The following is a 26,073-nucleotide window of genomic DNA, read 5'->3' as shown; positions in this document are numbered from 1 at the left end:
ATTGAGATTAAAATCTCATTTTCATGACTTGGTCGAGAACTCAGCAACTGTTGTCATAATAGCAAATCAGGATACATAGTATACACCCACCATGAGGTATTCATTACTCATTAAGTCTAGTATTTTTACAACAAGAGTGGCACAAGTGTGAGCAGGCTATACCTGCGGTGTCTGGTTTGGTGGCCTGAATGTGTAGATACCCCAACTCCTTCAGTATCTCATATTCTTTTCAAATTATGAGAAGAGCCAAAATACATTGATGTGAAGCCAACCAGGAAGAACTATACAGTATATGACACGAAATAACTATACATGACACAAATTTACAAAAATAAATTATATAAACCTTTTAAACAGTGGTCCAGACTAGTGGTGCTAGTCTCACAGTCAATCACATCCAATGGAGATGACCAGAGTGCAGTGATTGTGTCTCAGGTGATCGTAGTGTAAACCACATGTCTGGAAGGTCCAATTACTGGTTAATCAGTATAGTCATGGCGACAACTGCATCATGAAGACAACAGAATACTCTGAGCAACTCTGAGAAAGGATTACCAGAGCCTGTCCCTTATATTAGACATTCTCTGGGATTACTGAAAATTACAAGTCAGGGGATGGATACAAAAAAATTTTCAAGTCCCTGAACATCCCCTGGAGTTCAGAACAATCTATCTTTAGGGAATGAAAAGAAGAAGGTGAAGGAGACTACCAACACACGTACAGTATGATAACTCTGAAGGAGTTAAACGATTCAGCAGTTGAGTTGAGAGAAACGCATGCAGTCAACAACTGATTCTGATGAGAGTGGCAAAGTTCATATTAAATTGCAACTGGAGTTTGCCCAAAGGCATGTGAGAGACTGCAAGGTCAAATGGTTCTTTGATCAGACTGAGTTACCTGCAAGAAGATGAATGGTGAGGGAGACCACCAAGACACCTATGGCAACTCTGAAGGAGATAAAAGCCTCTGCAGATGGGAGAGACAGCATACAACAACTGGTGGCCAGGTTCTTCACCTGTCAACAGTTTATGGCAGAGTGGCAAAGCATAAATCTCGACTAGATTTGTGGGAGACTCCAGGGTCAAATGGAAGAAGGTTGTTTGGTCTGATGAGACCAAAATTGAGCTTTTTGGTCATCAGAGACATGTTTGGCAGAGACTAATAACTACTCATCACCACCAACACACCATCCCTACTGTGGAACATGATGGTGGCAGTATCATACTGTTGGGATGCTTCTCACAGCAAGTCCTGGAAGGTGTGTAATAAAGGGTAATAATACAAAAAAATATGGAAATTACCATAGGATAATCTGATTCAGTCTTCAAGAGACCTTCAACTTGGGAGATTTACTTTCCAGCATACAGTGAAAGTTACACAAATGGTTTAAAGACAATAACGTGACTGTTTGTGTGCCCAGACCTCAATCAGTAAATTTCTGGCTGGACTTGAAAAGGGTTGTCCATGCCCAATTCCTGTGCAACCTGACAGAGCTTGAGCAATTTTGCAAAGAAAAATGGAGTGAAATTGCAGTATTCAGATGTAAAAGTGTAGCCTACTTGAGACTTATCCACGCAGACTTGGTGCTGTGATTGTGGCCAAAGGTGGCTTAATGCTAGAAGTATACTCGACGCACCCGACCTGTCGCGCGACAATGTGACGTCAAAATGACGTAATTTCCTGTGTCGCAAGCCACATTTCAGCCGCGCGCCGACCTGTCGGACACCGAACATTTTTTATCAGCCGCGCGCGCCAACCTCGCACGACAACTAGGAAGAGATTGAAGCCAAGCTCACGGAGCCAGTGTCCTTATACAGTCATCAACCACATAAACCACATTCAGGCATTATCATATAGCCTATCCAACATCTTAAATAAGCCCATTCATTTTAAAAACGACTGTAGTCATGAAGTTTGAATAATAGTAAGTTTAAAAAGTGGGAAGTTAACTTGGCTAGGCTGCAGCGAGAGTTGCCGTTTGGATGACTGATTTGTTTACAGTCGTGAACTACGTTGGATAAGTTAACGAAGTTACCAGTGAGAGTTGCAACAGGAGGATATTAGGGGGAAATGACTAGGACCGAGGCACATAAGTATTCCAGCAAAAGGTAAGGAAGAGATTTATTTTCAACCAAAGGATATCTGCTAGACCTAAAAATATATATATATCTTTCCATTTAGGGAGATTAGGCTACACAAGCTCATCTCATAAACGAGATGGTAGGCTAATCCTTCAGTTGTGCAAGCTAAGTCTGAAATATCAGCAAAGAAGCTAGTTGCTATTGCCATTAACGTCAATGGATACCGTGCCTCCGTTCAGGAGAATACTGCAAATTGTGTCGCGACTACCACGCGCAAGTATACATGGTTACAACGTTCCCCGTGACGTCAACATGTCGCACGACAAGTCGGGTGCGTGAACTGTACCGGGGCCTTTAGAAAACCCATAACTCATTCATAAAGCGATTAGAGTCTGTGACTCACGATTGGGATTCCTTTCCAACACTTGTATTGTGACGTGTGATAACTTTGAAATCATTGGTCCAGCCTAACCAACTACATTCATAATTCATAATTCTTTATTTAAGGATAACCCCTTGAGATGTAACATCTCATTTTCGAGAGGGTCCTTACAGTGATGACAAACAAAAAGACAAAAAAAGAGCAAGTACCATACATGATTCCAGACACACAAGGACAAGGACACTCACACACTCATACACCAACGCACTGTCCAACAGTGCTCCCCAAAGTTAGCCCCCCATTATCCCACCCCCCACCAGCCAGCATCACACAAACAGGATACCGTCAAAAAGATCACTCTAAAAAATAATAATAATAATAATAATGGTTATGGTTATGGTTATGGTTATATAGCAGACGCCTTTGCCCAAAGCGACATACAAATAAATAACAATACAAATTAAATTAACAGTGAACAATTACAAAATAGGGAGAATAGCAATATTATCAATAAAACAATAATTTTAAGCACTAACCTAATGAGAAATAAAACAGTGAAATGAGAATAGCAATCAAATAAGTCACTCAGTTAATTATATATAATAATAATAATAACTAAAGCATGGTATGGCTAAATTTAAGGACAATAGCAAAATAAATGTCAAATTCTATCAATGGACAAATTATAACAAAACAATACTATTATACAAACCATAACACATCACAAACTCAAAGGACTAAGTGCATATTAAACAAATATGCCTTAAGACCCCTCTTAAAAGATCCAAAACTGTTGCTGGAACGGAGAGCACTGGGCAACTCATTCCACCAACACGGAACCACTGAAGAATAGGATCTACAATTTGACCTCGCATGTATGGTTGGTCGACATAACAGACGCTCCTCAGAAGATCGCAATGGGCGGTTGGGAATGTACATCGTGATTAAAGAAAATAAAAATAAAATAAAAATAGTAATGATAAAGTAAATAAGGATGACATATATACACATAAACATACCACATTGATCAGAGAAGGCAGAAGCCTCATAGTTTCAGGCACTGTATCTGCCTCATAGCCTCATAATATATTCAATAAAGCATCATTTATGCATAAATTCATTTATGCAGACCATTTTCTTCTAGATAAAAGTCCCCTTTTGCAGTTGTATTTTCCTGTCACCTATAGTTGACTTGGCCTCGCCCTTTGTAATGTAAAGAAGCTCTCTGTGGTCTTTAAGTTATCACCTATTCCTGCACCACAGTAACTGAGTTTCACAACACAGTCAAGATCAAGATGAACTCAGTAGGTTACTTTAACTCGCAGTGTTTCTTATTGTTGGCTGTTCTGTAAATGTCCACTTCATAGTTATCAACAGCAACAGCACCAGCATCAGCACATAGCCTATAGCCTACAGAAACCTTTATTCACCTTATTCAGGCAGTGGCCATTGTGCAAACCAAAAGGGGTGTAAACTGACTATATTAATGCATTTTCTACACCTATTAGTGAATGGGTGAACACAACAATGGTTTGTGTACTCTCAAAACGAATGTGTTGAAAACAGCCCATCCCACAACACACTGCCACCGCTTGAATAAGGTAAATAGTTGGTACTCCTTGTTGTGGAAGCAGTTGGTGATTGATTGCATTAAAGTAAGGAAATACCCTTCAGTTCAGATACAGTTTGTTGCATGTGTTGCATGGTGATACGAGGCCCTAAACAACTAATCGATTGAATGATTGATGCGTCAGTCATCATGACTTGCACCTCCCATCGGTATGCGCTGTCTACTCCACCTGAAACATGCCTGTTAGTGTTGCTGTGTTATCTTTGTTTCTCAGAGGCTGAGGCAGCTTCTGAACGCCCTGGGCAAACTGAACACATACTAATACAATTTTCCACTCAATCATCAACGTCACCACCATACACTTTATATAGACGTGATCAGAAAGGAGTCGTCACTCTCACTCTCCACTCTCTCCACTATCACTCTCCAACTTGAACAGAAGCAGAGACCATGTTCTGGACACCTGCAGCCCTGGTGGTCATCCTGGCATTTGCCAGCGTCAGCACTTATCCACTTGTGGGAGGAATAACCGACGCAGATCCAGAAGTTCCTCAGGTGAAAGGCGCCTTGCAGTTCGCCGTCAGTGAAGTCAACAAGGAGAATGTGGTGTACAACAGCGAGGTGGTGAAAGTGATCTCGGCCACGAGTCAGGTTTGTGTGCAGTCATTGTCCCTCTTTCCTTTCCCTCTAGTGTGTTTGTCATGAGATATATCTTCTGTCATTTTCTACACAGGCATGTCTAAAGGAGCCTAAAGTCCAATATGCAGCGTAACTACGTGCTTGTTCCTACAGGTCGTTGAAGGGGCCGTGTACAGGTTTGAAGTGGAAATGGCTATATCTGGCTGCAAACCATGCGCCCAGCAGAAATGTGCTGAAGTCATCTTAGCGCTCGCAAAGGTATGCTGACCATCTTGGTGTACTCCCATTTAAGCCAGCATCCAAAGTTGATATAAATGCATTATATCTTGTATTATATTATATCATTATATGTTTTTTAAGCAACTCTGTATTTAGAGCACTGGTGGTGTAGGGGCTAAAGAACACTATTAGAACAACTGTGCTGGAAACAACACAAACTGTGTTGTCCATATCTGGACACAAGTTGTGTTAGAAAACAACAGAAGTTGTTTTGTTTTCAACACATTTGTTTTAAGAGTGAACTGCAGTAGACTGAAACATTGTGGGTTCAATTGCTAGCACTTAACCTGGAGTTGCACTGGGGACAATTCATATAATTGTAATTGACATGTAAGATGCATTGGATAAACGCATATATTAAATTTACAAATATATTGTTTGACATGATGGGCTAAACCTCTGCAGCATTCACGTGTGTCTGGGGTGATCACATTTTGAGTTGTGAACAAGATACTCCGACTTTAAAGTCAGAATGTTGGACAAACATATAGTACATAGAATATGTCCAATGTCCATACTGCTCAAAGTATTTAACAACACACTGTCTTAATCAGAAAAATATGCTAAAGATTAAACACATGGTGCTGGTCTTCCAAATGACAAAATGAACATTGGTTATCAAGTTCACATAAAATTCACTTAGCACAGAACTCAATATTAAGAACTACTAATGGACCATAAAGTGACAGTCATCCCAACTCGGATATCAAAAAATCTTAGCATGTGAAAACAGCATTAGTTCCAAATAATAATAATAATAATAAATACATTCTCTGTCTTTCAGCCCTACACATGCTATTTTGAGGTCTGGAATGCACCATGGCTGGAACAGCCTAAGCTTATGAAGAATGAATGCAACAGGTCCTTGAAGACTGAATGAAGATTTTAGACTAGCCTACCGCATGTCAAAACAATCATTCAGCATTTTAAAGAAAATGCTTTTCTTCTGAACTTTTTTATTTATCTTATCCTGACTGCCATTTCTATAAATTAACATTAATGTGTATATATATATATATATATTGTTTAGCTTAAACAAACTGTCAAACTATCTGTATCTAACTAACTGTACAAATAGCCTACCTGTCTCATAATAAAGATTTCTTGCACTATTCTGTGATTAAGTAGTGTTTTGCTTGTTGTTAATTGCCTTCCCCTTTGCAACAGCCCCGAATATGATTCCTTCAAATGTGCCACTGACTATCAAAATACCAATGCGCCATTTGAAGTTGCGCTGCTTGCTGTTGAAAGGGGACTTTCCACATCTGCAAAGTGTTCTTTACAGATGTCATTCTCAAAGGAAGTTACGCCCAGAACACACTCATGACTGATTAAGAAACATAAGAACAACCCTTTTTGTGCCAAGTAAGCGCATGATGTTTGATATCAAAACCACCCCGAATTTGGACAGGACACCCCCAAATACTGTACAACCTTTTTGCCAGTGACCATGTGTTTTAGATTGCCAAGATAGATAGATAGATAGATAGATGTGCTGGAGTTATTTTGTTAAGTTGTGTCTCCAATTAATTCTATGTGTGTTTCAGTTTTCAGTTATGATTAAATCATAAACACCTTTATTAGGCTACAGGAGTTATGTTATTCATTTCAGGTATACTCTATGAAAATACGTAAATCCTTCATTACATTAACACAGAGAATTTAATATTTATGAATGGAAAGGTTTTAGTTTTCTACTAAAAGCAAGCAGATTTAATTAAAGCACTGATGATCGTAAATAAGTAAATAATTTTATCACTGCACGGTATTTGTTTTACAATTTAATAAACAAACATAATGTTTCACATGTCAGCACTCCTGAGCTACAGTATAATACCCATTGATCATACAGGAGGACTGAATGGTAGCTGCCTTGTCCACACTAAGATTTTTTTCAATATACAATAAAATTTGGCATGTTAATATTTCTTTCTGTGAATTTTGATTATCATAAGTAAATACATTTATTTAATTTGTATTTAATTTGACAATTTTACATAATAAATCTCTTTAGCCTAGTTTTGGCTAGCTCATTAAGAACAAGTATGTAGACAATTCAAATTTTTTTGCATTCCACCTTTTTCACAAACTGCACAAAGTCGTCTGCCAACAGCTTGGGCTCCTCAAAGGCAGCGAAGTGCCCCCCACTGGACATGTAGGAGTAGGAACGGATGTCCTTGTACCTCCAGTGGGCCCAGGCCTGGGGGGTGTGTACCAGCTCTTGGGGGAAAGCAGCAAATCCCATCGGCACATAAATGCAAGTCCTACAGGCAAAAAGTCTATGTTAAGCGGGTAGATGATCATTGAAAAGGTGGACAGCTCAGGGTCTGAGAAGCTGAAGTCAGCTGGTGTCTGGTTACTGGTGTATCTCCATGTGAAATTCATTATATGCAATAATTCTTTGTATCGCACTTACCTGCTATCTATTCTATTCAGTGGATTAGATTTCAGGTTCTCTTTATAGAAGCGCATTGAGGAGACAATAGTTCCAGTGGTCCAGTAGATCATAACATTGGTGAGAAGGTCATCCACGGAATATTTCCTGGATCAGAGCAGAAATAAATATTTTGAAGATGAGTTATGTGCATATAGATCATTAGAGTGGACCGGTATGTTATATTCTGACATCCGTCAGAACATACTGTACCTAACAGCTCACCTCTCCAAGCCCCCATCCTCTAGAACTCTGTTCTGCTTGTCAGTCCAAGTGGAGAATTTCTCCAGAATGTAGGCAGCCAGCCCAACTGGGGAGTCGTTCACACCACAGCCTGAAGTGGAAGATGGAATCAAACTTTTTGCTACTGCTGCTTCAGAATGGTTGCCATGCAACATCGAGATGCAGTTACTCTAACCAAAGATCCTTGATCCTCTTTAACTCTCTCTGCTCCAACTGTTGTGCAAGTTGTGGGAACGCATTAATATAGAACAAAATGCTGTCAAGGTGTATGTTTGTGTTGGGCCTTACAATGGCATCGAATGCGATTCAGCCAATCTTAATCAAAGACTGGAACTATCCAAATGCGAAAAGAACACATCATTATACCACAATCATTAGTAATTAAATCAAGTACTTTTGCAACAACAAGCAAAGTCTACCTGCTGTGTCTGGCTTAGTGGCCTGAATGTGCATATATCCCGTCTCCTTCAACATCTCATACACATTCTTTTCAAAGTATGGGAAGAGCCGACGGACATCTTCACGTGTGAAGCCAACCAGGAAAGGCAGGTATGATCCAATGAATAGAGAGAGCACCATACCAAGACCTCCCCGTACCATGGCAAGCATGTTCAAGTGTAGGCCTCTGACACATCTAAGAGCAGTAAGAGCAGAAGGTTGGTGCCATAATTCAGAGTGAAACTGTGTTTTGTTTTATTTTGTTTTTTGAAAAGGTGTTAGAAATCACCTACGAACTACAGAATGTGATGCAACAATCATTTTGATGTAATGTGTTGCCCAGATATGATCCACTAAAGTTAGCATGCAAACCAGCTAGCAGCAGGCCAACCCTCTTGTAATACCATTCTGTAGCACAGGTGGCGCTGTATTAAATATCATGCAATTTGATGGAAGAGTGCTGTGTGGCTACATTCAGCATACTCAAATCCAAGCTCCTTTAAATCAGCAGTAAAGAGTTCTGGTCTAAAACTAGTGAGCTAACTACTAAAAAGTCGAAAGAAAGGACATCCTCACTCAGGCTTCATCTGGGACATATTGGTTGTGATGAGAGAGCCCCAGTCACCCCCCTGAAGGTAGAACTCTGTGAATCCCAGACGCTCCATCAACTTCAGAAAGACTCGAGCAGCGTCCATCGAGTTAAATCCTATAGATCCAACACATTGACACATATTCAAAAACAGCTTATAAGTGACAATCACATGATGGGCAAAATTGGAGGAATATGTCTTGTGCTTACAATATCAAATATTACAAATAATATTAAGCTAAATCCTGAGAGCTGACACGTCATGCAACCTGGACTCCAAACACATAATATAGAGGACAATGTGATGATTTTCTTTACCCTGTTTTTGTGGGGCTTCTGAGTAGCCGTATCCTGGGATAGAGGGACAGATGACTTCAAATGCCAGGCCATCCCGTGTCTCTGTGAGCAGCGGAAGGATCTTGTAGAACTCAAAGAAAGAACCTGGCCATCCATGAACTAGCATGAGAGGCAAGACCCTCTGTCCTTCACGATACTGTGGACGCACACGAATGAAGTGGATATCCAGTCCTGAGCAAAGAAAGGCCTTTACTACAAGTGTTCTTGTATCTTTTGGGACTGGTTGATATCATTAAATGGGGTATTCAGACCTGATCTTGTAGACTCACCTTCTATTTTGGTTTTGAAATGTGGATACTTGTTCAGCATCTTCACCTGTTTCTTCCAGTCAAATTGATTTCTCCAATATGACACAACCTTTCTGAGGTAAACAGAATTGAAGCCATAATGGAAGCGGCCATCTTCCAGTGGCTCAGTATACCTTGTTTGATCAATACGTCTATAAAGGTCCTAAGAACAAAAACACCATACAAGGAAGTCACCATATAAAAGGGTTAAATTCAACTGCAGTATTCATATTTTATACATGATTTACATTTTTCAATTTCTTTCTTACCTCGATTTCTTCCTCAGAAGCCTCTACTGTGAAAGGATGTATTGTCTCATCTTCACTGAGTGATCTCTCACCTCCCCCCCACCAACCCTGACCCAAGGGAATGGTCTTTGAAACCTTTTTCTTGAATATCAGGTACCATGTTACAAGTCCAATCCCTACTGCTGACAGTGACAACAGTAGTCGCTGGTCCAAACTTTGAAGGGTTTCCCTGCAGAATACAAAATCATTATGTTAGACATTAACAAATGTAACAGCTCGGAAGTTCTTTTTTAAGTCCTTGGTTAGGTAATAAGTCATAGCAAGGTTCAGTTGTTGGCCAAACTCATTATGCAACACACTATTGATCAAATTAAATGTTATGTAACTGACTGAGCGACTTTTAATTCAGAGATAACACAAAAACTTTATCATTTGATTTGCAAAAGGCTGCAAAAAGGTACCACGCCATGCTATGAACAGAATCTGTTGAGTGAGAGAAGGGAATTGGTTGACTGTGAGAAGGGAAGTTATCCTTTTCTTAATGCATGATATTCAAATTAGTTCAGATTGATTTTCATGACTAAACTTTGTATCATGCAATCGGAATAAAGGAGTTAAAAAAAGAAAGACAATACTTCTCTTCTTAGAGCAAAAAGTTGATAAAGATTGTGGCGATGAACTGTTGAGATTTCTAGTATGAATCTACGGCCAGTAGGCATATTACAGTATAGCCTTGTGTTTAATTGACTGGTCTCTTCCTGCCTCTACAAACCTGCACTGAGTGCATCTCGTAAAGGTGTCTTTAAGACATTCCAGTAGCTAACACTATAAAATTGAATGTATTTGCTGAAATTCTATCCTTTTTATTTTGTTACACATAATTGTCTGAATTCAATATTTTAGTGATAATGGGTTGCTTGCAGTCACAGTAGCCTAATTGAAAAAGCAACAGCAGTATAGGCGTAGGGAAACTATAATGTTATTGATCACACCATTTGCTGTCTTGCATTATGCATCCACACCTTATTAATACAGTGAGTGATTTGCAAAGGATTTGATATCCTTTTCACGTTGGCCTTATTTTAATGACTTAAGTGGGTCAGTGTAATTAATGCATTTGGTATTTCACAAACTGATTAGGCAACAGGTAGGCCTGGAACAATGCTGAACCATTTATATATATATATATATATATATTTATATATATATATATATCTTATGATAACTTTTCATTGTTGTATTATAGCCTATGTATAAACAAATGTGAAAAGTTATTTGTCATAGCATTAAAGCTGTGATTGTAAAACCAGTCGCACTGCACCCTCCTGCGCCAGAGCTGGGCTATCTTCGCTTGGGAACGCGGTGAAAAATAACCATATGACGTTACATTTCAATTCCCTTTACTCTCCTTCTTTTTCTTACCGAACTCGATTAGACTACCGCCCACAATCGTTCGGGAGGGAGTGTAACAGTAGCCTAATGCAAGCCAGGCGTTAGCGAGCGCAAAAACGCATCTGTACCCCACTGACGTTTGACGAGCTCGTAACAATGTCCACAATAAACAGTTAGTATAGCCTAGAAAGGCCTATTGCTCCCTTAAAACAGTTAGGCTAACTTCCTGAAATGTGCACAACAAAAAAATCGTGTGTTGTGTCAACAGCTAGGCCTACTCACAGAAAATGTTCGACTGCTTGCATGGTGAATGTCACGTCGAATTTTCTTAAAACAAGTTTTGGTCTTCGGGCATTAGCCTACACCTGAAAAACAGGCATGTTCATGGACTAGCCTACTTCTACTACTGGTAGGTAACCTACGATTGAGTAGGCTACGTTCCAAGAAGATCTAATTGACCGCGTTTGGACTAGGGCAAATGTGAGGAAACTAGAGGTAGGGCAACATCTGTCGACATTAGTAAACCCGCCCACTCCAAAGGCCATTTTCATCTGCCACTCATTATCAATGTCAGTCAGTCTAGCCTACTCTACTTTTTCACTCCAACACTGGTATGGTTTGCCCAATAATAACAATTGCAACTCACCCATACATCTTTTCACGTTGTAACGTGCTGGTGCAACAACCAATTGTTGCGGCCAGCAACCAGTGTATGGCGAGCCAAACAAATCAACACAGACATAGACAGGTCAACACAGACAAAACACAGCCTGGTCAAAATAGCCTACTCCATTCAACAATAGCCTATCTGGTCTGTTCAAGAGGCGAAGAGGTGCAGACTTTTTCCAAAGCCACAAACTGATTATCCATGCCTCTTTTGATAAAAAAGAAAGAAAGAAAATGCAGATATAAAGGTCAGTTATGACAGCTGATTCACTCAGCCTATACTGTTAACTCCCAGTAATGCAATAGGTCTATTTTGTTGTACATGACAAAGGGTTGTTAGATATGAAATAGACAGCAATATCTAAAGATAGAATCAATTCATCATCCCTTTCCATTTAAAAACAAAGTGGATGCACCTAATGTGAAATAGGCCTAATGTTCCTTATCTGAAAAATTGTTAGACCACAGGCATGATGAAACCCTTCATGTGTTCTTGACTGTTCATAACACCTGTCACTGTGATTGTGAATATCTAAGGAGAATAGCATACCCATATGCAGCAAACATATTCCAGTATAAGAACAGCTATGTCAAATAAATATATTTCCATTTATCAATAGGCTATATTTCAAAATATAAGTAAATAGTAAACAAACAAGGTTTCTAATGCAAACACGTGACATACTGTTCGGTGTGACATGTTTTTTCTGACCCTTGACCTGACATGGTTCTCAATGGCCTACCCTCATTCCTTTATGACAGTTCCTGTTGCTCACACCTCAATTGATTTCCCGACCCCAGGTATCCAAACAGCTGTGTGTGATGAGAACTGAACAATTGAACCAAGAAGAACGGGTGTGAATTTGGAACCAAGATGCCTGCCATGATCAGGTTACAATTTAAAACGCATATGCAAGCACATGTCACACATGTACTGTATGTCATATATCAAAACATAGTGGAGGGAAATATTTTAAGTAAGAAAAGTGATGGGGACATGACCTTACCATCCCCACCATAAATTACGCCCATGCTTTCAGTTGAGATACAGTATGTTGTGTGTTACTCTGTGTGTCATATACTGTATGTGTGATGAGAACTATGTGAGCAATTCAACCGGGAAGAACGGGTGTGAATTTTCTAACAAAACCCATGCCATGATCTGGTCGCTAATTATAACGCATCAAAATAGTGGCGGTTTTAAAGTAATCATGAAAGTGATGAAGTACTCCCATGCTTTCACTTGAGATACAGTATGTTATGTTGGTCATGACCATGACATAACATGACCATAAGGGTGTGACCTGCATTTCCCATGAATACTCTGTCTGCTCCACCTGAAGCATTCTTGTTAGCCCAATTGTATCTTTTTATTCATTGTTCAAACACTATACTGTCCTCCCCCTTAATCATCATCACCACCATGCAGTTTATATAGGTGCGATCAGAGTTGAAGAGCCTCAGAGACCTTTCAAGACACTCACTTTCTACTTCATTGAACAGAAGCAGAGGCCATGTTCTGGACTACTGCAGCCCTACTGGTCACCCTGGCTGTTGCCGGGGTCAGCACTTCTCATAAGTCAGGAGAAATAACTGATATAGATGTTAATAGTCCTGAGGTGAAAGATGCTTTAAATTTCGCAGTCGATGAATTCAACAGGCAGAATGATGTGTACATCTACAAAGTGGTGAAAGTGATCAAGGCCACCAGTCAGGTTTGTCTGCGGTCATTTAAGTGTCTCTCATTTTCTACGCAGGCATGTTAATGCTTTCAATGAGCCTGAAATCCAATGTGTAGTATAATGTGATTGTTCCTACAGGTTGTTTCAGGGATCATGTACAGGTTTGAAGTGGAAATGTCTATATCTGGCTGCAAACCATCCCCACAGGAGATATGTGCCAAGGACAACTCAGAGCTCAAAGTATGCTGACCATTTTAGTACTCCTAACGTTATTTGAAATGATGGTCTCATGATTACTATTTTTATTGTTTACCCTGTGTGATAATAGTCTAGTATCCAGAGTTGTGAAGTAGTTATTCCAACTTTTAATTTGGACAACCATGGGATACTAGGAAGATTGTGTGTTTTTTGGTTCAAAGTATTTCTGCTGATAACCATTTCCAGTGTTGCAATGAAGAGCAAAAGACAAGGATCAAGTGGGCCATGAAATATGAATAATGTAAAACATACAAATGTTTTAATCATGTAAACAACATTAGTGATTGAACGCCCATGAATTCAAACTTCAGACAAGCGTCCACAAACCAGGAAATAAACGTTTGCCAATGAATCTAGGCCAGACTCTGCGAAGAAGAGAGTCTGGTCTCCAGGCTATGTGAAGGCAGCATTAGCTGTAAATGTAAAATGTTACATTCTCTTTCAATTTACAAACACTTTCATGTTTTCTCTTTTTCAGCCATACACATGCAATTTTGAGGTCTGGAGTCAACCATGGCTGGGCCCACCTAAGTTTATGAGGAATGTCTGCAAACATTAGATAGAAGAAGCTTCCATGTCCAGAAAGATTTTGGATTGTCACACGTCACACTGAGGAAGGCAGAATGCCGAAACGCGTCTGTGTGAATAAATGGTGACTATGCATAGTGCGGCCTTCTTTCTTGTTTTTCAAGGATTGTCACATGTAGTAATAATCATTAAGTATTCTAATGACATCTTGTTTTTTATTCAAATGAACAACTACTTACCACATTTTAATACATCATCAAGTCCATGTTCAAGTTTTTTTGTCACATACACAAGGATAATGAGCAGTGAAATGCTCCTAATCCAACTGTTGTCAATTCTAACCAACCTTTCCATCAAAATAAAAGATTTTCTACACTATCGGCCTTGAGGTGTGTGTGGAGTTATGTGATTATGTTGCAACTCATGAATCGTTTCTATAGGCTACGTGAGGCAGATTGTGTAACTAAAATGCTGTGATCAATGGATTTACACTCGACTGTTCTTCCTCAGTGACCAGCTGTTTTTGTCTAGACTGAAATGGAATTTCATGATCTGAAACTGAATTGTGTGAACTGAATGTGAAAGTGCAAAGAGCAACATTTTCAGTGAGGATAATTTATATATCAGAGCAAATAAATTCAATGTCAAAATATTATATTCAATTTCAAATTCATTGGTACTGTATTCAGTTCAAATCTAATGAATGCAATTTCAGCATATACTATACTATTAAAATTTTGTTTCTCAATACAATCGCTCAACATTCAAATACAACAAATTCGGTTTGAGGTGACAAGTTTTACTCCATAAGAGTTTAACATTTATGAATGCAAAGGTTTTAATGTTCTATTAAAATGTTTCTATAGGTACTGGAGGCTGTACACACTGCTAGCCAAACCTTTTGCATGAATGTACACTAATAATGGGCCACCAGTTCTTCAGAGCAATGCCAGAGGAACCTTTTTCAATGCTTCAAAGAACCACTGAGGCAACGGTTTGCCTGATGTAATGGAGTTTTGACCCTCTATGGAACCATCCAGAGATCCAAAGAACCATTTAAACACCTTTGTTTTTTTAGAGTGTATCTGATATGCACTTGGTCAGATGTACAGTTCCCTAACAGCGCTGTCATTTCTAATTGATCACTTCTTGAGATCTTGGTTGAACAAAACACTTTCAATATGCATAATCTCTTTCACTTGATAGTTATTAGCAGTAGTATTTGAGAGTATTTGAATGTCTACCATTGTCTATATAAATTACCCGTCAAAAATGTCTAAAGCCAGAGTCATATCACAGGGTTTAGTACCCAGTCTTAAGGGCCGTTCACACCAGGAGATACTGTATGAGGATAACTATAATGATAAAAGCATCCACCCTGACCAATGATAAGAAAAGTCTCTCCTCGTGTTAATGAATGTCAGCTTTTTATCGCTCTCACAATCGTTCTGAAAGCAATCTCTAATATTGCTCTTCATGTTGTTACAATTATGGTTTATGCGTTTAACACAGCTCTTTTTTATATACAGTATAAAAGTGCAATCAGCATATTCATTTTTTTTGTGAATTTTGATCATCTTAAGTGAGTAAATTATTATATTATCACTGTAGTAGGCCAATTTACTTGACACATTTAATAGGCTTCAGGAGATTTGCTATCAATTTCAGGTACACTCTACAAAAATACATAAATCTTTCAAAACATTAACAGAGAATTGAACATATTGAACATAAATCAGTTTACTACAACTGTAGTATTTATTTTACAATTTAACAAACAAACTTAATACATAATCTTTCACATGTCAGCCCTAAAGCACTACTGAGCTCTACCCTACTGATCACAAAGAAGGACTGAATGGTACTGCCTTGTCCACGCTAATAAAATGGTTAAACAAACATCTTTTTTTATATTAAAGTGCAGTAAAAAAGTGCATTACTCTTTCTTATTGTGAATTTTGGTTATCTTGGTTTTGGTTTTTATTAATTTTATCATCGCAAACTAAACTAACTAAAAGTTAATACAATTCATAACTTTTTGCATTCCACCTTTTTCACAAACTGCACAAAGTCGTCTGCCAACAGCTTGGGCTCCTCAAAGGCAGCGAAGTGCCCCCCACTGGACATGTAGGAGTAGGAGCGGATGTCCTTGTACCTCCAGCAGGCCCAGGCCTGGGGGCAGTGCAGCAGCTCTTGGGGGAAAGCAGCAAATCCCATCGGCACATAAATGCCAGTCCTGCAGGCAAAGCATTAATTATGTTAAGCAGGAACATGGTCACTGGATGACAGCTCTGACTTTGAGAAGCTGGTGTTCTGATCATTGCTTTGTCTTTTTTTTTTTTTTTTTAAAGAAAATAATTCACAATGTACACAACAAATCAACACAACATGTTTTAATACTGTACAGAGTTGAATAAGGGCCTGTGTCCATCAATTGCATTTTTTTTTGCGCTGACAGTGCCCTCAACCTCATTTTCAGAGCACTTCAGTCAAGTGTTTATTGTTGCTACGTTATAATGTTTTGATTGGTCGTCGAGAGACATGGCCAATCAAGAGATTGAGATTTCAGATTTAAAAAAAAAAAAAAAAAGGGTCAGTGTTGAGAGCTTTTGCCCACCAGGGGCGCTGAGCACTGTAAACGCTGAACTTCCAAGGATTTGTACAGAAAATAGCCGCCCTTGGCACAAAAAATGCAATTGGTGGACACACACGCCCTAACATGAAAGTTAGGTTCAGTGTGCACTGAGCATTTACAAAGTTGGCTATACTACTCATTCACATTTGAAATTCATTATATGATGACATAATTCTTTGTATTGCACTGACCTGCTGTCTATTCTCTTCTCAGGATTAGATTTCAGGTTCTCTTTATAGAAGCGCATTGAGGAGACAATAGTTCCAGTGGTCCAGTAGATCATAATATTGGTGAGAAGGTCATCCAGGGAATATTTCCTGGATCAGAGCAGAAATAGATCTTTTGAAGATGAGTTATGTGCATATAGATCATTAGAGTGGACCGGTACATGTTATATTCTGACATCCGTCAGAACATACCTAACAGCTCACCTCTCCAAGCCCCCATCCTCTAGGTCTCTGTTCTGCTTGTCAGTCCAAGTGGAGAATTTCTCCAGAATGTAGGCAGCCAGCCCAACTGGGGAGTCGTTCACACCACAGCCTGAAGTGGAAGATGGAATCAAACTTTTTGCTACTGCTGCTTCAAATAATCCATTGCATTCATATTGAACATAGCGGTGGCCTACCATTATTCCTCGATTAGGCATTCTTGCATTCTCAATTATAATTCAGCCAACATCACCCCCACCCCTCACACACGTATAAACATATATACTTTATTGAACCAGGTAAAAACTTGTTGAGATTAAAATCTCTCTTTTTCAAGAAAGCAGCTACCATTGCGATACCATTATCAAACCAGGCCCTGCAAGTGGAGTGCCTCAAATCCCTTAGCTGTTCTGCAATCAGTATAAACTACTTACTCGAGTGGCTTATTGCTTTTCTAAAACGGTTACTACATCTATCTGGCAGGATTTCATGAAACAAAGGCACAGCAATGAGGAATGTAACAATGTATTCACAGAGACAGATAACCATTCTTCCGCCAAGAAATATATTTAGCATGTTATCAGAATGGTTGCCATGCAACATAGAGATGCAGTTACTCTAACCAAAGATCCTTGATCCTCTTGAATCCTCTCTGCTCCAACTGTTGTGCAAGTTGTGGGAACGCATTACTATAGAACGAAATGCTGTCAAGGTGTATGTTTGTGTTGGGCCTTACAACGGCATCGAACGCGATTCAGCCAATCTTAATCAAAGACTGGAACTATCCAAATGCGAAAAGAACACATCATTAGTAATTAAATCAAGTACTTTTGCAACAACAAACAAAGTCTACCTGCTGTGTCTGGCTTAGTGGCCTGAATATGCAAATATCCCGTCTCCTTCAACATCTCATACACATTCTTTTCAAAGTATGGGAAGAGCCGACGGACATCTTCACGTGTGAAGCCAACCAGGAAAGGCAGGTATGGTCCAATGATCAGAGACAGCAGCATACCAAGACCTCCCCTTGTGACAGCAAGCATGTTCAAGTGGAGGCCTTTGACGCATCTACAAGTAAGAGTAGAAAGTTGGTGCCATAATTCAGACTGAAATTGTGTGAGGTTTATGTTGCTATATTTCTCGAAAAGGTGTTTTGTGTATTTTTTTGTTGAAAACTGTCGGAAATCAGGTACAAGCTATGTGATGCAGCAATCGTTCGGATGCAATGCGCTCTCTGTATATCTGATTTCCACTAAAATTTGCATTCAAAACAGCTAGCACCAGGCCGGCACTGTATTAAATATCATGCAAATCGATGGAGGAGTGCTGTGTGGCTGCTTTGAACACAAATCACACCATAGCTCCTTTAAATCAGCAGTAAAGAGTTTTGGTCTAAAAGTAGTGACCTAACTACTAAAAAGTTAAACAAAAGGACATCCTCACTCAGGCTTCATCTGGGCCATATTGGTTGTGATGAGAGAGCCCCAGTCACCCCCCTGAAGGTAGAACTCTGTGAATCCCAGGCGCTCCATCAGCTTCAGAAAGACTCGAGCAGCGTCCATCGAGTTAAATCCTGTAGATCAAACACATCTACACAAAGTCATTGGCATCACCCACACTCTGTTAGACTGGTTCACATCCTACCTCTCTGGCCGCACTCAGTTCATTCAACTTAAGTCCATTAAATCCTTCCCATCCTCCATCACTTCTGGTGCCCCTACTCTTCATCATTTACCTCCTTCCCCTCAGCAATATCTTCCGCAAATTTAACATTCATTTCCACTGTTATGCAGATGACACCCAGCTCTACCTCTCCAGCCAACCTTCGTCCACTCTGCCACCCACCTTCCTTACTGATTGCATGTCTGAAATAAAAACTTGGTTCACCCAAAACTGTCTTGAACTAAACAGTAACAACACCAGGGTACCAAATCCACGCTATCCAAAATCGTTTTTCTTACTATTGATAACTCCTCTGTTTTACCCTTCCACAGGTTAAAAGTCTGGTTGTCATCCTTGACAGCACACTATCCTTTCAATCCCACATCAATAACATTACTCAATCTGCTTACTTCCACCTACCTAAGATATATTGCCGCCGCCCTTCCCTTACCCCCCATACTGCTGCCATCCTTGTCCACAGTCTCGTCACTTCCCGTCTGGATTACTGCTACTCTCTCCTTTTCGGCCTCCCTAATAAATCCCTTCATAAACTTCAACTAGTTCAGAATTCAGCTGCCCGTATCAGAACTCTTACCCCCCTCCATTCACCACCTGTTTTAAATCACTCATCACTCCTGTCCTCCAACAGCTCCACTGGCTCCCGGTTCCATTCCGCATCCAATTTAAAGTCCTCCTGTTTACTTTCAAGGCCATGACCTCGCCCTCCTACATTTGTCTAATCTCCTCCATGTTCCCACTCCCTCCCGCTCTTAAATAAAATGTATTATTATTGTGACGGGGCGAGTCGCCACCGTCACGGCAGCGAGGCGCTGCCTACTATCAGACATTTAAAATGTGCTGTCTTTTGTACATGTGTTGAATTTGTGTAATTCTGTGTTTTAATGATTTATAGATTTGTTGATAGGCATATGCCAAAGTTTAGAAGAATGATCTTCAGATGATCTGTAGATGTGTATTGGCTGTATTCTGGCTTATTGGCTTATATTAGCTGGTATCAAAGGGTATTCTGAAACACCCCTGTGTTATGTAGTGGTATGATCCAATTAGGAGTGCAATCAGGCCCTATTTAAGCCCATGCTAGTTGCTTGGGGGAGAGAGAGTTGAATGTGAACAGACGTAAGTCTGAGAAAGCTCTGCTCTAAATTTGTGACTAGTTGCGTAGTCTTTTGTGATCTAACTTTGATATTGTTTTGACTAGTCTTATGTCTGTTTTCTTTGACTATCAAGTCATTTGCTTTCCCTTTCTTTAGTCAAAAGTATTTAATTTTTCCTTTTTTTACATTCTAAACGGGTGCCTTTGCTGGCCTTATTTGGGGAACCAATAAATCCCATCTTATACCTTAATTTTTGAGTGCTGTTCCAACTACCTCACAACTGCCCGACACATCTACCTTTAACAATTATTATCATTATTATATAATACTACAGTATATATTATACAGTACCCTCCAGAATTATTGGCACCCTTGGTAAAAGTTGACTAAAAATAGGTCTAAAAAATAATCTTTAGGTGATTTATTGTACTCCCACAATGAAAACAATGAGGAAAAATACACCCTGCAAGGGAAGCAAATTTATTCTGAGAAAAAGGAAAATCTCATAAAGAAATAAATGTTTTTAATAAAAACACGTCACTCACAATTATTGGCACCCCTACTTGTAATACCTTCTTAAACCTCCCTTTGTCAATAAAACTGCATGTAATATTCGTCTCTGACACCCCATAAAGATTGAGAATACAAAGTAAGGGATTTAAGACCATTCATCTTTACAAAACCTCCCCAGATCGTCCAGATTGCTAGGTCCACACTTGTGCATTCTTCTCGTTGACTCATCCCACTGTTTTTCTATGGAGTTTAGATCAGGGGACTGCTATGGCAATGTCTGAAGCTTGATTTTGTGTTCAGTAAACCATATTTGTTTTGATCTGTGCATTTGTTTTGGTTCATTGACCTGATGAATGATCCAATCATGACCAACTTTTAGGGCCTTGGCAGAGATTGTTTGATTTCCTTTGAAAATGTTCAGGTTTTTCTTGGTGTTCATGATGCCATGCACCTTAATTAGGTTCCCAAGGCCTTTGGGAATTAAAACAGCCCCACAATAGCACAGCCCCTCCACCATAATTCTGATTAGGCATGGGGTTCTTTTTAGTATAGTCATTCTTCTATGTACACCAAAGACACCTTAAGTGTTTTTAGCAAAAGAGCATAATTTTATTTTCATCTGACAATAGACCACACTCCCAGACATGTCATGGTACCATTCAGTAACTCCTGCCATTTACATTGTTCATTAAATGACTCTACTGGCTTTAACCTGACATGCTGTCTAAATAATCTATTAGCAGTGAGGTCACTTTTGAAGATTTTTTGGGGGGACTTGGTGACCCCAAGATGATAGCTTTGTCTGTAACTCTCAACAGTGGTTCTTATGGATTTTTTTGCCTATCATACCATCCTCCATACTGTGCGTGGGAGCAAAATAGCCATGGGTCTTTGTCCAAGCATGTTTACCACATTTCCAGATGATTAGAACCTTTTAGTCATCATTTTAATTGGAAATATAGGCATTTTCAACAAAATACCTAGTTTCCATAGACATTCTCTTACTTACAAATGTCAACACAATTTCTTTTTATTTCAATTTAGTGTATTCTCTTGTCTCTCCAATGTTGAAAAATGACTAGAGGATTTAGCCTCTGAGTGACTTCATTTTCATACCATAGTGAAAAAGAACGTCATGAACTACTTCTGAAAGTTCACAGACACTCTGATTTACTTTAAAACGTTGCATTTACATAGGAAAATGCTCCTGTTAAATGTTGTACATAATATGTTTCAGGGGTGCCAATAATTGTGAGCAAGCTGTTTTTGTTAAAAATATTTTTTTCTTTATGAGATTTTCCTTTTTCTCAGAATAAATTTGCTTGCCTTGCAGGGTATATTTTTCCTCATTGTTTTCATTGTGGGAGTACAATAAATCACCTACAGATTATTTTTTATACCTATTTTTAGTCAACTTTTACCAAGGGTGCCAATAATTCTGGAGGGTACTGTATACTGTATATGTATATACACAAGTGACAGAATCACATGATGGAATATGTCTTGTGCTTATCAAATATTACAAATAATATTCAGCTTAATCCTGAACAACTAACACATCATGCAACCTGGACAACCTGGACAACACATAGATAGGACAATGTGATGATTTTCTTTACCCTGTTTTTGTGGGGCTTCTGAGTAGCCGTATCCTGGGATAGAGGGACAGATGACTTCAAATGCCAGGCCATCCCGTGTCTCTGTGAGCAGCGGAAGGATCTTGTAGAACTCAAAGAAAGAACCTGGCCATCCATGGACTAGCATGAGAGGCAAGACCCTCTGTCCTTCACGATACTGTGGACGCACACGAATGAAGTGGATATCCAGTCCTGATATCAAAGCAAAGGCAGGCTTTTATTCTAAGAGCTTTTGTATCTTTTGGGACTGGTTGATATCATTAAATAGGGTATTCAGATCTGATCTTGTAGACTCACCTTCTATTTTGGTTTTGAAATGTGGATACTTGTTCAGCATCTTCACCTGTTTCTTCCAGTCAAATTGATTTCTCCAATATGACACAACCTTTCTGAGGTAAACAGAATTGAAGCCATAATGGAAGCGCCCATCTTCCAGTGGCTCAGTATACCTTGTTTGATCAATACGTCTATAAAGGTCCTATAACAAAAACACCACATAAAAGGGTAAAATTCAACTGCAGTATTCATATTTTATATTTACATTTTTCCATTTCTTTCTTACCTCGATTTCTTCCTCAGAAGCCTCTACTGTGAAAGGATGTATTGTCTCATCTTCACTGAGTGATCTTTCACCTCTCCCCCACCAACCCTGACCCAAGGGGATGGTCTTTGAAACCTTTTTCTTGTATATCAGGTGCCATGTTACAAGTCCAACCCCTACTGCTGACAAAGATAGCTGTATTTGTTGTTGGTCCAAACCTTGAAGGGTTTCGCTGCAGAATACAAAATCATTAGGTTAGACATTAACAAATGCAACAGCTTGGAAGTCCTCGTTGAAGTTCTCAGTTACAGTAGGTAATAAGTCACAAAACATTATGCAAAATATTGATGAAATGAAATGTTATGTATCTGACATAGCGTCTTTTAATTCAGAGATAACACAAAGACTAAATCAAATTTTCCTTTATTATTTGCAAACGGCTGCTAAAGGTACCACACCATGCTAACATATGAACAGTGGCAAACACAGTGAGAAAGGAAGCTACATCCATGTACATGACATGCATCCTCTTTTATTTTATTTTTTTTTAATCGGTGTGTCATATGATTAAAAAAAAAATTATATCACATTGATTTTCATGCCTAAACGTTTTATCATGCAATCAGAGTAAAGGAGTTACAAAAAGACAGATGATTTTCTTTTTACAGCAACAAGGTGATAATGATTGCGCAAGATATTTATGAAACATCAGTTTATATCATCTATATTGAATTTCCCCTTGGGGATCAATAAAGTATCTATCTATCTATCTATCTATCTATCTACTTAGGCTATCAGTTTACATAATCTAGGCATGTTTTTCTCTGCATTTGACAAGATTCTTGTTTGATGCTACAGGGTTATTTTTAAAAGGCCTTTATGATCCATTTGGGTTTGAGAGCAAAGCATCTTCTCACAGTTTTCATTATCAAACACCTAAAATTGAAATTTTACGACACAATTAAAACGACTTAATAATATTGATTAATTACCATACATTTTGTCTTGCATATGTTATTCCGGTGACCTCTCTTTAATTAATTCACATCATTGAATATAGTCATGAACATTTGATCATTTATGAACAGAACACTGTTGACTTCTAGTAATCTAATGCCCAGTAGGCATATTATACTTGTGTTTGTGATCCGACTGGTCTCTTCATGTTTCTAGACTGATTGCATCTCGTAAACATGTCTAGTTTAAAACATTTCAGTGTCCGCAAATTGATCGTCTTTGCTAAAACACGATCCTTTAAAATTGGCTGCAAGCAATTGTCTGAATACAATTCAATGTTAGTTGTAAATGGGTTTCTTAAAACATGAGTTGCAGTCACAGTAACAACAGCAGTAGGCTATAGGCGTAGGCAACAGGCTGTAGGCCTAGTCAAAAGTTAGATTAGTTTAACATTATTGATCACACCTTTTGTTGTCTTGTATTAGCCAACCTCACCTCAGTAGCCTACAGTGAGTGATTTCTAAAATATTTGATATCCTTTTCACATATTTCAAATGACTTGAGACAGTATAATTTATGCATTTGTTATTTAACAATCTGATTATACAGTAGATAGGCCTAGAACAATACTGAGATCAACAACAATACAATGCACATTATAGGCTAGCGCGCGCGCGCGCGCGCACACAGACACACACACACACACACACACATACACACACACACGCACGCACGCACGCACACACGCACGCACACACACACGCACACATTCACACACACAAGTTATTTTTTCATAGCACTGGTGATTGAGATGAGTCGCACTGCACCCTTGAGCGCCCGAGGTGGGCAGCCACAAATATTTTCACTCTGGGGACGCTGTAGGCTCAAGTGGTGGAAAGCAAACAACAGTTAGGCAACTTGCTGAAATGCGCACTGCTAACTGTTCAGCTGTTGTGCTGTAAAGAAAGTAGGCTACTCACAGAAAACGTTCGACTGCCTGCATGACGAATATCACGTCGAATTTTCTGAAACACGTTTTAGTCTTCGGGCGTTAGCCTACACCTGAAAATCAGTGGTCAGATTCATAGGTTACTGGTAGGTAACCAATGATAGCCTAAAGTACGTTCCAACAGGAAGCTCTAGCTTGAGCCGATTTTAACTGAATGTGAGGCAACTGTAGGTCTAGCGACATCTGTCGACTGTCGGGAATTATTAAACCCGCCTACCAACTTCCACTCATTTTCAATGTCAGTCTATTAGTCTATTTTTTTAGACCTTGAGAATTGCTGTAACCGAAATGTTCTCCATTATCTGCCACATTGACTCTCCAAGGCACCTAGCCTTATGATAGGCCTCAATGTCTTGCTCTCAAAAGTCATGGAAACAGATAGCCTAGGCCTATAGTCACAAAAAACAATTTATCCATTTCCATAGGCCTGTAAAGTGATTGTAGGTGTTCAACGTGGAATGTGTAGTTCCTTTTCTGAGAAGTGTCAGACCACAGGTATGAAACCCTTTGCGTGTTCTTGACTGTCCATTACACCTGTCACTGAGATTGGGTGAGGCGGGCAATCCAAATCACTGTAACACCAAAACAATAGATTAACCTCAGACATTCAGTGAAAAAGTTTGTCTTTTTATTCAAAGTAATATCAATGAAACTGAAGTGATTTTGGTTATGGTTATGGTTATGGTTATGGTTATTTAGCAGACGCCTTTGTCCAAAGCGACATACAAATAAATAACAATACAAATTAAATAACAGTGAACAATTACAAAAGGGGAGAATAGCAATATTATCAATAAAACAATCAATTAAGCACTAACCTAATGAGAAATAAAACAATAAAATGAGAATAGCAATCAAATAAGTCACTCAGTTAATTATATAATAACAATAACTATAGCATGGTAAGGCTAAATTTAAGGACAATAGCAGAATAAATGTCAAATTCTAACAATGGACAAATTATAACAAAACAATACTATTATACAAACCATAACACATAACAAACGCTCAAAAGACTAAGTGCATATTAAACAAATATGCCTTGAGACCCCTCTTGAAAGATCCAAAACTGTTGCTGGAACGGAGAGCACTGGGCAACTCATTCCACCAACACGGAACCACTGAAGAATAGGATCTACAGTATTTTATCAAAATAAATTAAATCAATCTAATCAAAACATGTATCAAAACAACCCAACTCCAGTTTCGTTAATATTACTTGAAATTAACAATAATAATAACAAAAAAGAATGAAATGAAAATGCCATGTTTATGTTTCTGAACTCCTCAAGGGTGAAGGTGTAGGAATGAGGGGCTGGGGCAAGTAATATTAACAACAAGCATATGAAGCTGAGCACGGAACACACACACACACACACACACACACACACACACACACACACACACACACACACACACACACACACACACACACACACAAAGGTGTGAGCATGTTCAAATGCACACACCCACACATCCTATGTCAGATCATCCCTCTCACGT

General features: G+C 39.0%; 3 protein-coding genes across 4 annotated transcripts; 1 reads left to right on the top strand and 2 right to left on the bottom strand.

Moving 5' to 3' along the window:
- Positions 1–6,621: 6,621 nt before the first annotated feature.
- On the bottom strand, positions 6,622–11,433 carry LOC134063551 (epoxide hydrolase 1-like). Its single transcript, XM_062519117.1, has 9 exons — positions 11,222–11,433; positions 9,569–9,776; positions 9,282–9,462; positions 8,974–9,183; positions 8,643–8,772; positions 8,048–8,262; positions 7,611–7,719; positions 7,368–7,493; positions 6,622–7,215 (listed from the first exon to the last, which is right to left on the bottom strand). The coding sequence occupies exons 1-9, from the start codon at positions 11,242–11,244 to the stop codon at positions 7,008–7,010; spliced, it is 1,410 nt and encodes a 469-aa protein (XP_062375101.1). The 5' UTR covers positions 11,245–11,433; the 3' UTR covers positions 6,622–7,007.
- A 241-nt stretch (positions 11,434–11,674) lies between these two features.
- LOC134063552 (cystatin-like) lies at positions 11,675–14,419 on the top strand. Of its 2 annotated transcripts, XM_062519119.1 has the most exons (5): positions 11,675–11,853; positions 12,407–12,496; positions 13,109–13,320; positions 13,426–13,527; positions 14,024–14,419. In XM_062519119.1, the coding sequence occupies exons 3-5, from the start codon at positions 13,120–13,122 to the stop codon at positions 14,102–14,104; spliced, it is 384 nt and encodes a 127-aa protein (XP_062375103.1). In that variant the 5' UTR covers positions 11,675–11,853; positions 12,407–12,496; positions 13,109–13,119; the 3' UTR covers positions 14,105–14,419. The 2 variants fall into 2 exon arrangements, with proteins under 2 accessions (XP_062375103.1, XP_062375102.1); XM_062519118.1 differs by lacking the exon at positions 12,407–12,496.
- Positions 14,420–15,812: 1,393 nt separating this feature from the next.
- LOC134063550 (epoxide hydrolase 1-like) lies at positions 15,813–24,723 on the bottom strand. Its single transcript, XM_062519116.1, has 9 exons — positions 24,542–24,723; positions 22,626–22,836; positions 22,361–22,541; positions 22,046–22,255; positions 18,580–18,709; positions 17,990–18,204; positions 17,140–17,248; positions 16,900–17,025; positions 15,813–16,309 (listed from the first exon to the last, which is right to left on the bottom strand). Exons 1-9 carry the CDS (start codon positions 24,562–24,564, stop codon positions 16,102–16,104), a joined length of 1,413 nt encoding a protein of 470 aa, XP_062375100.1. The 5' UTR covers positions 24,565–24,723; the 3' UTR covers positions 15,813–16,101.
- Positions 24,724–26,073: the final 1,350 nt, after the last annotated feature.

The sequence above is a fragment of the Sardina pilchardus genome, chromosome 18, assembly GCF_963854185.1.
Source record: "Sardina pilchardus chromosome 18, fSarPil1.1, whole genome shotgun sequence".
Lineage (NCBI taxonomy): Eukaryota > Metazoa > Chordata > Actinopteri > Clupeiformes > Clupeidae > Sardina > Sardina pilchardus.
The sequence above is the reverse complement of the archived record's forward strand: the minus strand, read 5'-3'. Positions and strand labels throughout refer to the sequence as shown.

Bases quoted from the DNA above. Each gene is read 5' to 3' on its own strand.
- LOC134063551 (XM_062519117.1), bottom strand. From the start codon at position 11,244: ATGCAAGCAGTCGAACATTTTCT. The intron at 9,184-9,281 runs GTGAGTCTACAA...TTCTTTGCTCAG, and splicing joins TTTCAAAACCAAAATAGAAG to GACTGGATATCCACTTCATT. The intron at 7,494-7,610 runs GTGAGCTGTTAG...GCTCTGATCCAG, and splicing joins GAGGATGGGGGCTTGGAGAG to GAAATATTCCGTGGATGACC.
- LOC134063552 (XM_062519118.1), top strand. From the start codon at position 11,808: ATGCCTCTTTTGATAAAAAAGAAAGAAAGAAAATGCAGATATAAAG. The intron at 11,854-13,108 runs GTCAGTTATGAC...TTCATTGAACAG, and splicing joins AAGAAAATGCAGATATAAAG to AAGCAGAGGCCATGTTCTGG. The intron at 13,528-14,023 runs GTATGCTGACCA...TCTCTTTTTCAG, and splicing joins AGGACAACTCAGAGCTCAAA to CCATACACATGCAATTTTGA.
- LOC134063550 (XM_062519116.1), bottom strand. From the start codon at position 24,564: ATGCAGGCAGTCGAACGTTTTCT. The intron at 17,026-17,139 runs GTGAGCTGTTAG...GCTCTGATCCAG, and splicing joins GAGGATGGGGGCTTGGAGAG to GAAATATTCCCTGGATGACC. The intron at 16,310-16,899 runs GTCAGTGCAATA...CTTTGCCTGCAG, and splicing joins GAGAAGAGAATAGACAGCAG to GACTGGCATTTATGTGCCGA.